This window comes from Gavia stellata, chromosome 12, assembly GCF_030936135.1.
Source record: "Gavia stellata isolate bGavSte3 chromosome 12, bGavSte3.hap2, whole genome shotgun sequence".
Taxonomy (NCBI): Eukaryota; Metazoa; Chordata; class Aves; order Gaviiformes; family Gaviidae; genus Gavia; species Gavia stellata.
This window is the reverse complement of record NC_082605.1, coordinates 3,155,402-3,167,663: the sequence shown is the minus strand read 5'-3', so window position 1 is coordinate 3,167,663 and position 12,262 is coordinate 3,155,402. Positions and strand designations below refer to the sequence as shown.

General features: G+C 38.0%; 1 protein-coding gene across 1 annotated transcript; it reads right to left on the bottom strand.

Moving 5' to 3' along the window:
• Positions 1-237: 237 nt before the first annotated feature.
• Positions 238-804, bottom strand: GP9 (glycoprotein IX platelet). Its single transcript, XM_009809723.2, has one exon. It carries the CDS (start codon positions 802-804, stop codon positions 238-240), a length of 567 nt encoding a protein of 188 aa, XP_009808025.2.
• Between the last annotated feature and the right edge of the window lie 11,458 nt (positions 805-12,262).

Sequence of the window (12,262 nt, the reverse complement as noted above, 5' to 3'; positions counted from 1 at the left end):
TCACCAAGCTTATTTTGAAAGGAAATTAAATCAAACTTGCCTATCTGAGGACCCAAACTTTGAGCCCTGGGACCTGTTTGTAGCATGTTCACTATTAAAACTAGTGTTGCCAGTGCATGTGATTTTTTGTGGTAGAATAGTTTGCTGTTTCTGTTCAAGCTAGTGGTAGTGAATGGCTCATTGTATCTTGTGGGTTTTGGAGGTATGCCTTCTCAACAGTCAGCCCATAGAGTCATATTAGCTTAGGTTTATTTGGCAGACCAGCTTTTTTGAGAACTTCAGAGCCCATGCTACTAAAATAAGTGTAATTATTGCTCCAGCAATTAAAATGAGGTCTCGCCAAAAGAACTCAAGACACTTGATTGGGAGAAGCCTCTTGCAAATCCCCAGCTCATTCCCAGTCAGTTCCCTCAAGGGCTTCATCCTCACTGGAGCTGGGGTTGCGCATCTGATGTTCGCAAGAGAGGGTGCAGAGACATCTTCTAACCAGAGTTTTAGATACAGAATATGACAGTCGCAGTTCCAAGGATTGTCAAATATTTTAACTTCCTCCAGGCTGCGCAAGCTGTCCAGGGCACCGGGAGGAACTGAGGTCAGGCTGTTGTTCTGTAGATAAAGCCTCTTGGTGTTAACGGGCAAGGCAGGCACTTCCGTCAGCTTCCTGGAGCTGCAGTCTATCTGCAAACCCTTCATTTCTCCCAGTGACTTACAATTGCAGGAGGGAGGACAGACTTCAGTTTGGGTCAGGTGGAACAGCAATGATATGGCAAATCCCACAACGGTGATGAATTCTGTTTTGTTCATGCTTCAGCTACCCAGAGAATAAGAATAATAATCTGATAAGTATGATTCATTAGCATGTTTCTAAATGCAGAACTACAACACAGCTATTTCTTTCTCAGGATTATTCGCGAGGTTTAGGTTTTTGGGAGAAAATCTTTAGCTTTCTGTATTTTCCACAGAGACATTCTTCCTGACGTTAAGTAGCATAAATGCAACTGGGAGAGAGCACATTTTGTCTTTAGTTCCTTGCTTTTCCTTCATAATTGCACGAAAAGTATTCTTGTTCAAAGTTCTGGAACAGAATATCACCAGGAGACAATGGTAAAAACTAGGTTAGTTTTAGGCAAAGATTTTGAATCCATTTCTACATCTTTATAGGTCTAGTGTTAAAATTGTATGTTGAAGTCAGTTTTCAAAATTGAGCTTAAGAGATTGAATAATTGTAAATGTCTAAAAATCTTCTTTCTGAGAGTATGAAGTTTCTAACGAGGAAGTACGTATTTTTGTGTGGCAAAAAGTTCTTTTTTGCTGCCTTGTAGCTTCATGCGTCTCTGAGAACATACAGTTTAAGATTTGGGTGAATAGAGAATTGGAAATTTTGTATATCTGGTACTGCTTGTCTTTTAGGGATTAAATAACCATGCTTTGGGCTAGCAGGTAATTCTCCCTTTTGCTATGTCATTCCCACTTCTGTAGAGTGGCTCCCACTAGACTTCCATCTCAGTCCCTTCTATTTAGCAGTTTAAAACCTCTAAAGCTATTCCCTTCCTGTATTTCTTACTACTTCTCGGCATTTAAAAATACATAGCTAGCCTTAGGACAGGATTGGAATTTGAAATACAAACTCCCTTGCACAGGTTGGGGAATTTCCAATCTTGAAACCATCTTTCTATATGATTTTAATACATCCCATAATTAAAATGTATTTTCTTCTTTTTTTTTTTCCCCCCAATTCATTTGCAATAAGTAAGTATTGAAGCAAAAATATGTGACTGTATATTGCCCTGAATACTACTTGGAGAATGGCAGATACTGTAAAAAGTGTTGGGTTTTTATACACTATACATGTAAAGAAAATTCCTTTCCAACTGAAGAAGGTGAAAACAGTTGTATAACTTTGTTTGCAGGCAAGCATTAGAAGCACATCGAGTATGAGTTTAAAAGTAGACTGGACAAAGCTTGAGAAATTTAAAAGATGTGTAGATGTGGCACTTAAGGACATGGTTTAGTGGTGGACTTGGCACTGTTAGGTTTACGGTTGGACTCGATGATCTTAAGGGTCTTTTCCAACCTAAATGATTCTATGATTCTATGAAATAGCAAGCAGGTAGAACAGACCTATTAACAACAACAAATACAGAGTAAAAGAGGTTTTTACATACTAAGGTGATAAGGAGCTTAAATTATACTAATGCAAAATGGAATGTGGAAAAAAAAGTCTTCAAAATAATGTTTTAAAGTGTAGAGGTATTTTAGAGCTCAAAAAAAAAATTCCTCTTAAAAACTTAAAATAAGCTGAGATTATTTTTCTTTTTCTAGGAAGTTTCATTTAATGAACACTAAAATTGTAGGAAAAATGGATTTATTTTGTTTTAAATTAATTTCCTTCAATTTGTGTACAAGGATTATGTAATTAACTTTTCAAAATAAAGTTAGACAGCTTTAGATTCCTGATCTAAATACTACATTCCTATATTTTAAATTTGAATAATGCTACATAAAATGATAAACTTCATCGCAGAGAAGCTGAAATATTAATCTTAACAATCTCCTATGTCTTTGTTAGCAAGTAGTTAGTCTGAATATCTTTGGTCTGAATCTAGATACTCATCTGTTGTTTTTCAAGAAATCTACTAGAGCTGTTTTTTTCAAAGTAGACATCTCAAAAGGACAGACCATGTCATCTGACTAAAAAAAAGTTAAGCAATATCTACAAAAAGGACAGTCTCTTCTGATTTAATATATACACAGTAAGAAATTCCAAATCAAATAGAAATAAGAACTGTTGCAAAAATGCAGAAAGGAAGAGTTGGTGAGATGCCTGACTGACACTTACCCTTATTTATTCCCCTTTGATTCCGTTCCCTCTCCTTGGTAAAGTGTTGGAGTACGTATAGCAACCGGAGCTGACTTTTTAAAGAGTCAGTAAGGAAATGTGTTGAAGAAGATGAGCTTTGTTCTGTGCAAAATAGGAAACCATTCCCCTCGGAAGATGTTATATATGGTTGACGTGTGTCATGGCGTATAGCTCTTGGGGCACTTTTGTATTTTCTGCAGACAAGAGAAAATGCGTTTGAATTTTTTTATTGCTAATATATTTTTCCCATTAAACCTGACAATGTCTTGAAAACCTAAAATGACTCATCTGAAATCTAGTATTTTTTTTTTCCTCAGCTGTCATAATCTACAGGTACAAAAGTTAGCTTGGGCTTCAGCTACTGATGCATGCAAGCCCGAGCAAGATACAAGGGAGCTAAAGTTAGCCCATGAAAGAGTTCCTTTGTTTTAGACAAAGCCAGGTGTGTTTGCTATCTGCTGTTCCACTGATTAAGTAAAATTTGTAAAAACACACTGTAGCATCGAAATAACTTATGTTAGTCACATGAGATCAACTTATGTTAGTCAGATGAGATCATTAAGTGACAGAGAAATATTAATGCCATTATGTTGAAATAGTGGTGAAAAGTCACCCAAAATACAGTATATAATTCTGGTCACCCATGTTCAAAAAAGATTAAGCCAACAAGTGAAAGGAAGGTTTCTGTGATGATCAGGGATTTGGAGAACCTATCTTATACGAAGAGGCTGAGAGTGACCTGTACCCTGCAACGTGGAGCAATGCAGAAATACCTGAGCCAGAACAACTCGGGCAGGTAGGTGCCCCTGACACAACCTTGAATGTGGAGAAGGGTACATGTGTATGGATCCATGGCTCAATTCCTATTTTGGTTCTTGTGATATTTTGTGGAATATAATTTCTTTGTAATGTCCTAGTTTGGTTTGGAGTTTAGAAATGAATTCCAGAACAGTCAGGGAAGGTGCACTGTGAAAGGCTCACTGTCGTGGTTAGCATGGCTCCCCTTAATCAGCACAGCCTAGAAGACAGGGACAACCTTGGTCACATATTGTGTCACCTATTGGGCACACAGCCTTTCTTCCCAGTCACCAGAGCTGCGTACAGCTCAAACGAGGGCTATGATCCTGCCAATTTCTTCACACTCAGGTTGCCGAAGCATATCAACTGCTGAATAATAGCAATGTGACATCTTAGAACATAACACACTCTGTGTATATTTGCCTGGAAAGACAGTAATTCAGGATGATACAAGTTTATAATATGTATGTATCTGTTCATCTAAATAAAGAATGCCATGTTTGTGTAAAAGAAAAACAAAAATAGCATTTTTTCACATTTTTTTTTAAATTTTTTTTGCACGTGAAATTTTGGAATAGAGTTGAAATAAGTTTTCCTTTGCTTTAGCTACCAAACATGAACACTCCAGAATTAAGATAGCAGTTGACATTTGGAAATCCAGTGAGTGGTGGATCTGATGTTTAATTCAGGCCAGTTCTTGTTTAGTGTGTTGTTTTGGGGACAGGCTTTGAGCTGTGTTCTGCATTTGGAAATGAAACCCAGGTGGGTTTCAGATGTTGCAGATGTGCAGTAGAGCCCTGCTTCTGAGATGTTGTTTCTTTATAACATGCCATTCTTGGGGGAAGGGAAATTTCTGACATTTAAAATTATTCTGATAGCAATTCTTACTGTTTAATTCTTACTTATATTTAAAGTCCTTTTCTTCAGTAAGTCTAATCAATTACCAGTAGCCTGAAGTTTGTTAGGAACTTCCTTAAGAAAATGACTTACTGTGTATCTCTGCTCTTTAGTATTTTAAAGGGTAATTTAGACAGTGCTGGAGGGAGAAGAGAAAAATACTTCAAACCCCATTTGAATTTCGGTCTTTTCTATAAGATGAGGGAAGTGATTCCTCCCTTGTTGAAATGAGTAGTCCATCTGCCTGTCAAGATGTTCAACAGCTGGACCTGTGAGTGGACTGCTAATAATGGGAAGATCCTTCTATCTTAGGGATTGTTTCTTTTTTTTTTTGAAAGTACATCACTAGACCATAGATTTCATAAATATCTGTCTTCCCTCATGCCTGTTTCCTGTATCACACAATCTGTGCCATATATCTTAAAGAATGCTGCCACACAAAATAAAAATCTTCCTGTTATATGGTGAAATCAAATGCTGCATCTTTTTGCATTGAAACAGATGCAAAATATTTGGAATCCTCTGGAATCCATATTCAAATTCTGTGCTATGGGTAATCCTCACAAAGGTAGTCCTATGTTTCTCCAGCTGCTGTGTCACACGTGGCCGGAGAAGTAGCTGGTCATGCTGAGTCTCTGAGTCTGTTATTTGTGATGAGGAGCATGGACCAGTTTCTTTGGCTCTGTGTAGAGGTGCATGTATGCAAGGAGTATCTAGCTTAAAATACAAGGCATTTGCATTTATGATTTTAGGGCTATAGCTTTTTGTAGGCCAAATGAGGATTCTTCGTTTAAGAGGATTTATTAAGAGCCAATTTGAAAAAAAAAAGTTATAATCTGCTATAATCTTGTTATAGTCTGAAAATATATTTTCCACAGGGTGAATCCATTTGAACTTTTTGTGCATGAGAGAGGCTCTGTCTCTTCTCATCAGAGAGGTATTTCTGAACACTCTTGTTTCCCAAACAAAACCTCTCTTGCTACCTTACTCGCTGAAAGCACACTGCTCTGGATTAGTTTTCTTTTGAGGCCTTGACTTTTCCAGTCAGTTACATGGGTGCTGCTTCTGATTGCTTATATAGGGAGAAAAAAAGAGTTGAAGGGGGGATTACTAGTTTCCTTGCAGTTAAGAAAAAAAGCTGCAAGTTAAAGATAAATGTGTGGATCAAACACATGATCTGCTAAGAGGAAATTCAAGCAGAATATGCCATTATTTTTTATAGATGGTTTTAAGGAGTTATAGTCATTTATTGCTGTCAGTGACCTATTCTTGACCTAGTACGACAGAAGTCTTTCTGAAGCACTATTTCCATTTCCGATGCTGAAAAAACTTGCCGCATCACATTGTCAACAGACGGCAAAAGTGCTTCTCATTTAAATTCTATCACCTTGATTAAATCTGTTCTTTCATATTTTCAAATAGATTGGTGAGAACAGAATAACCAAAATATTTCTTTATAATTGGATGTGAGTCACTGGTAATTCATGAATTATACAAATAAGTGACTAAGGAAAAAGAAGGAAAAAACCCAAATCGATCATGAAATTCGTTCACTCATCAAGGAATATTGCCTGCAGAAATGAATTACAGAAAATCTGTGGTTTCTCTCACATTGGGAGTTATTGTTGCCCCAGGGCCAAAATATTCCTATTATCTACTGCACCCTAGAGAACTAGCCTGTTAAAGCCTTTTAAGTATTTATACACAAGAGGACTCAGAATTTCATCCTGTCCATATTCTGCTTATTGTATTGTTTCCCACTGCACGTTTATTGTGGTGTTACCTGATTTAATTTTGCCTCTGTCAAATCAAATATCCCATTTCCTCGGAAGATTATTGCACAGGCAGGTAAACTCTTGTCATTTAAGAAATTCTTCTCCTAAATTGTACTCCACCCATTTTATCAAATAATTCTTTCTCCTCCCACCCATTCTCATAAAGAATCTTCCTCCTTGCCTTTCTCACTATTCAAAACTGTACATAGTTGCTGTGCAATCATCAGCTATTGCTTATCTTTCCACTAGGTGTCATTCAAGTTATTTTTTTGTTAAATGTTGAGCATACACTGTCTGAATCGACATTTAGATAGAATTTATCAATTCAAAACAATTGTCTGAAAGACAATTATTATTTATTCTTTTAGGATATTACCTTTTCTGTAGCCTCCGAGATAAAAATGAAACAGATGTACAAAATGTGTGTATTATGTGATCTGTCTAAATCACATAGCTAATCACGTGTTTGTGTTTTATGGAACTCTTAGGGTCTTGAGCCTGTTAATGAAAATAAATATTCATAGACAATTTGGATTCAAACTGTCCTCAGGAAAATAATGATACCATTCATGCTAAGTTGTAATGATGATAGAGTGCACATGGGGAAGCTCCTAGAGAGAGAATCTCTATGAGCATTGCTAAATGACCACCATCAAGGCAGTATTTCCTGCTGCAAGATAGTGCCTAGGCAGTTCCCTGCACTCCCGGTTCCGTTAATCAGTTCTGAACGTGCACCAGGGAACCCAGTCACCCTGACAGCAGCCAGCGCAGTCAGTGTTTCTGTCGTGCGTTTCATGAGCTGAATGCGTTGTTGGCACCTTGATGGGAAGTGCTGGGCTTGGTAAAATGGAGTCAGCTACGCCCCTCTCTGCCTTGCTTGCTTTGCTTTAATGAAAAGTAGTTCATTTTCTAGCTCTTTATGTGCAGTTGCTGTTATTCAAAATACAATACCCTATTTCAGTCAAACAATTACAACACAACGCTGCATTTATGTGAAAGTTTTCTTTGGGGTCAGAATTGAGCTTTCAGAGCAAATCTCATGATCTTCTCCATTTTCCGTGCATGCCTTTTAGGTGAAACTAAACTGCAGCGTTCACTCTGGAAATACATCCGATTTGTTCCAGGTGCTAATGGAGGTTCAATACTTGGGACCAGACTAAAGATAGTCCACAATAGCACCTCCTCTCCTAGCATGTATGGTTGGATGTGGAGTCCTCAGTTCTGGATTCTTTCACTGCCCTGATCCAGCTCTTTGGGCCATTCTGTTTGTTGATACAGACATTGCCAGTGTGATGACCAAAGAACTGTCCGTAAATGAACCTTGTTCGAATGCCCTGGTAACTATGCAGTCAAGCCTGCTAATAATATTTAAGCATCTTTACCAGGTTACTGCATAATAGCTGTAGTAGGATTGTAAAATGCATGAGATTAAGCAGCACTCTGGTGTTGTGCTGTTGTCCTTATTTAAGGAGTTTGGTGATAAACAAAAATCACTCTTCAGCCCCATTAGCTAAAGTCCTGCTATTTTCTGCTTGAAGAGTTGGAAATGTTGAAGGCAGGGCATTGAACTTTATGGTCACACTGAACAGTTGTCCTTGGAAAGATCAATTAGAAATTAATTAGTGTCTGATGTAAAAGACTATATTGGAAAAGCTCAAGTGATGAGTTTACCATGGTAATTCATTGTAGGATTTAACTCACTGTTCATAATTGATAAGATGGTTAGTTTTTCTACTGCCCTTTATAAAGCTAAGACTTCATAGTTTTTTGAGATAAAACAGCCAAGTCTGGATATATTTTCAATGATGAACTAATTTTTCCAGATGCGAGCAGCTACAGTCACATTATTCCTGCCATACTAATGCTGTATTTACACACCGTTTGTGTTGCTAAAACTTGCAGCTGTGCCCAGTTATATTCCTTGTGCTGCAGTGAACTGCAGAAGGTTTTGCCCAGACTTCTGATCACACAGGGAGAGCCACATAAAGTCACTGCAGACAGATCTAATCCGTTTCTGCTGAATTTCTACTGCAAAGCAGATGGGTTGTCAGGAATGCACACCCCAGCTAACACATTTAACCCACTTAGATGATGTCAAAACTATGGAGTTTTCATGTGGTTGGGAGGATAGTCATGAGCAATGCTCTCAAACTGTGTTGCCACACTGTATTTGCTTTAGTATGTGAGATAACATGGTTGCCAATCCCAATTTTCCAATTCTTGCGTTGCATCCCCAAAGCCGTGATATTTGCATTTTCAAGTGATATATGCTGTTTGGTTTTTTTTTTTAAACTTTACTTTTTAGTAGGCTTGGTGTTTTGAGCCATTAAAGTTCACATTTTCCAAGTTCTGCTCATAGTCATTAAGGCTAGATATTACTAATGAAAACTGAGATTCACCTCTAATCACGTGCCTCCAAGTGTTGGGTTCTGAAGGAAATCTTTTATATAGCATGACCCGTGATAAAATCACAAAAGCTGAAAATGCTGCTGTGCTAATCCTATTATTTCCTATCACTGAATCCTAATACACGAACAGTTTGGAGAGTCAGTTTTATCAAGCTGGCAGATGAATTAATCATATGGTCACATATATCAGGGAATAAATAAGCAGCATTCTTCTGTGGAGGACTGTAAATTCATTAAAAGATGCTGCAAGTCTCTTCCTGCATAATCTAATTCTTTCTTTGCCCTCATTTTCTCTCTGTAGCTCAAACACAGTGTTGGTGACTGTACTTCAGTGAAACTTCCTGCATTTAATGGAGCTAGTTGGAGGTTATTTATAATTCATTTCCACATCAGTTTTAATGAATCTTGGTGGTTTGATGTTGTCCTGCAGTGACACTTATGGTGTCATTCTCTCCACGCTGACAGCCACAGAACACCTGCAGTGTCTCAGCCTCTAATAGGAAAAACCAGAGCCTGGAATGAGAGGAAAGCTCTCTGTCTCCTTTAGTCAACAGCTCACCCTGTGTATGCATCTGAAATCAATCGGCATTTGCCTCATACCTTGGCTGGCTGCTTTCTGCAGGTCTAGCTGCAGCACCTTTATTTACACATGCTAAAGGACTTTGTTCAGGTTTTATGACTACAGAAAATCTGTCTACTTTACTTTTTTTTTTAAACAAGGAGGCCTCACGTGAAGTATTCTGAAATACTAAGTTCTTTCAGATAAAAGGATGAAGAAAGAAAAATCCATGGGATTCCCCTTCCCATTAAGTCTTTGTCACTGGCTCCCTTCAGAAGTATTTCATACTTTTTGCTGTTTTGAGGGAGACTTTCATTATGATCGAAGTGTGTTAGCGAGATCACAGTGCTTTGCCTAAGATTTTGCTTCCGTGCTTTGCTTTTTGCCTTTACCCATCGTCTACAGTCTTTTGGATGTTTCAATTTGTTTCCTAGTGAACCCAATTATTTTTCCTTTTCTTCCTCTCCAAACCCTGTGGTGTTTCTGATAAATCTCTATGAATAAGACACAATTTATGGTAGTGAGGACCCCTTTCCAGAATATATGGCAAGTTAAATGTCTATATACAACCTCCAGTTTAATCACTATTGCTAGATTGCTGCAGCTGAACAAAGCTTTATTACAAATCTTAAGTTTTTGCTCAGTTTGCATGTCTGGCATTTGGGAAAAACTTATAAAAATTCTATTAATTCTTTCTTAATCTTGCTCTGAAAGTCAATAGGATGAAAAAGAGTGTTTCACTTCTGTGAATAAAGCTATGCCTGAAGGGTTTAACTGGGTAGATACGGCAGAGACTGATCCTCATTTGTGGGACTTGCAGGTGCTATTTGAGATTACAATTATACATCCCATATGAATGAACAGGTGGGGAGGAGGTTATCCCACCCCTCTACAGCCAGGAGTACGATTTCAAAAAAAAAAAGGAAAAAGAAACAATAAAAAGAGCTACTCAAGCTAGTGAACTAACACCCCAAGGTTTGGTTATAGGAAGCAGTGCCCATGAGAACTCTGTAACTTAAGCACTTTCTTGAGGTTAGTGTCATGTGCCAAACTCCGGCTGAAAGAGGGATTTTGGAAGGGAAAAAGAAACTAACTGCTAGGGCTTGGACGTGGGGCTTGAGTGGCCAGGACTTTGCTGAATCACCTGCATATATATAGTCAGTAAACAGGCATATTATTTTTAGTGAATGGGTGAAAAAAAGGTGCGTTTCCTGTGGGTTGAGAAAAATGTGAATCCATTAATTTCCAGAGTTCCAAAATTACTTTTTTTTTCCTGACTTGTCAAGCAGGGCCATCAAACCCTTGTGTTTGAAAATACTTGTTCAAGAAGCTTCTTATTTTGACTGTGATTAATAGTGGGATAAAAGAACATACAGAGCAATCAGCAATTTTACTCAGGGCAAAGTTCCTAGTGGATATAAATTGAACATCTGAGGGAAGAAGCACAGATGCTAATTCTCAATTCAGTGAACACTGAGATTTTCTCAACCTTCAGGATATTGGATAGAACTAATAAATAGCGCAGATGTCACCTTATTTTTAGGCTTTTATTGTTTCTAAGGAAGTCGGTAAACTGAAATTCAGTACCTGTCTTTTTTGTTCAGAGTCAGCACATAAAGTAGTGTCTTGAAGAGGGTGAAGATATCTGTGGCTCTGAACAAATGTTCCTGAGATTAATCTCTGAAAGGTTTTAAAGGTCTTACTGGAGTGTTGGTATGATGTGAATTTTCATCAGTACAGAGGTACAGAGTTGCTAACAGCATTTTTCATCTACATGAAAAAGCCCCAAGGGCAGAATACTTAAAATACAGTGAAAAGTCTGGGCGCGACTTCATACAGTGTAAAAATAACAGCAATATTATTGCACAACCACTGCAGAAGATCAGATGAGTGTGTAAAACTGCTGGCATGATCTGATTGTGACAAAGGCTTATGTGGTAGTCTTCGGCGACGTGGAAAAGGAGAGCCCACGCATAGCTAACACCACGTTCTTCACAACTCTGACAGACGGTTAGCCATGATGTTCATCACATGCCAAAAGCCAAGGAATCACTCAAGCTCCATTTAGAGCCTTAAGCATATTGCAGATATATTGATAATAACCATAATTTTTTTCTCTTTAGAAGACCAGAGTGGACATCTAATATGCAGGTCTTGTTTGCACTTGAACCTGCTCAGAAGCAGCTACTCCTGACAAATTCCATATGTGGACACATGCTGCAATAAGTGTCTGCTTCCTTTAAGCCAAAAATGTTCAACAAATCTGAACAAGACAGAGGCATCTTATATCAACATAATAGCCACATGCAGGAGTGGTTGCATCTTACCAATCAGAACAAGTTATCTGTACTTCATAGGGGAGAAAAGGGAAGTTTTACAGTTTGTCTCTCTAAAGTGTTTTTCTCTAAAAACCTTTCTTTCTGGCTACTTCAAGTCTTCCTTTCAGCACTTTGCTGCTACTAGAGATAGAGGTATGCTCTTCACCACTTTTTCTTTCATCCTGACATCTGTTCCACCTATTACAACTCCATTATTTCCAATGCAGACATATGCAATATGCAAATGTATCCTGCAGTTGTGGTCCTGCTGGGGGGAGGAAGCATAGTTTGTATTGATGAATAACCTGGTTCAGTCTTTATATAGTTCCATTCTTTTCAGTGTTCATTTTGTGAAAGCATGTGTATAAAAGTTGTCCAGAAACCTCAGCCATGGTTTAGGGCCCTGTTAAAGCCTATTGCCAGGGGTATATTCTAAAGCATATCTAAGTCATCGTCAACTAAGAAGCAGTCGAGCTGTTGTTATATATGAACCCAAATATATCACAGCTTGAGATTTGGTATTTTGTATGCAGTAGTTTTCCTCAAAAACTTCTGCTTGGTCAGAGTAAGCCACAAAAGCCATCTGCTGTTATTTTCACATTAGAGTTAAGGGGGCAAAAGAGTTAAGGGGCCATTGAATGAGCTTT

Coding starts and splice junctions, on each gene's coding strand:
- GP9 (XM_009809723.2), bottom strand. CDS start 804: ATGAACAAAACAGAATTCATCACCGTTGTGGGATTTGCCATATCATTG.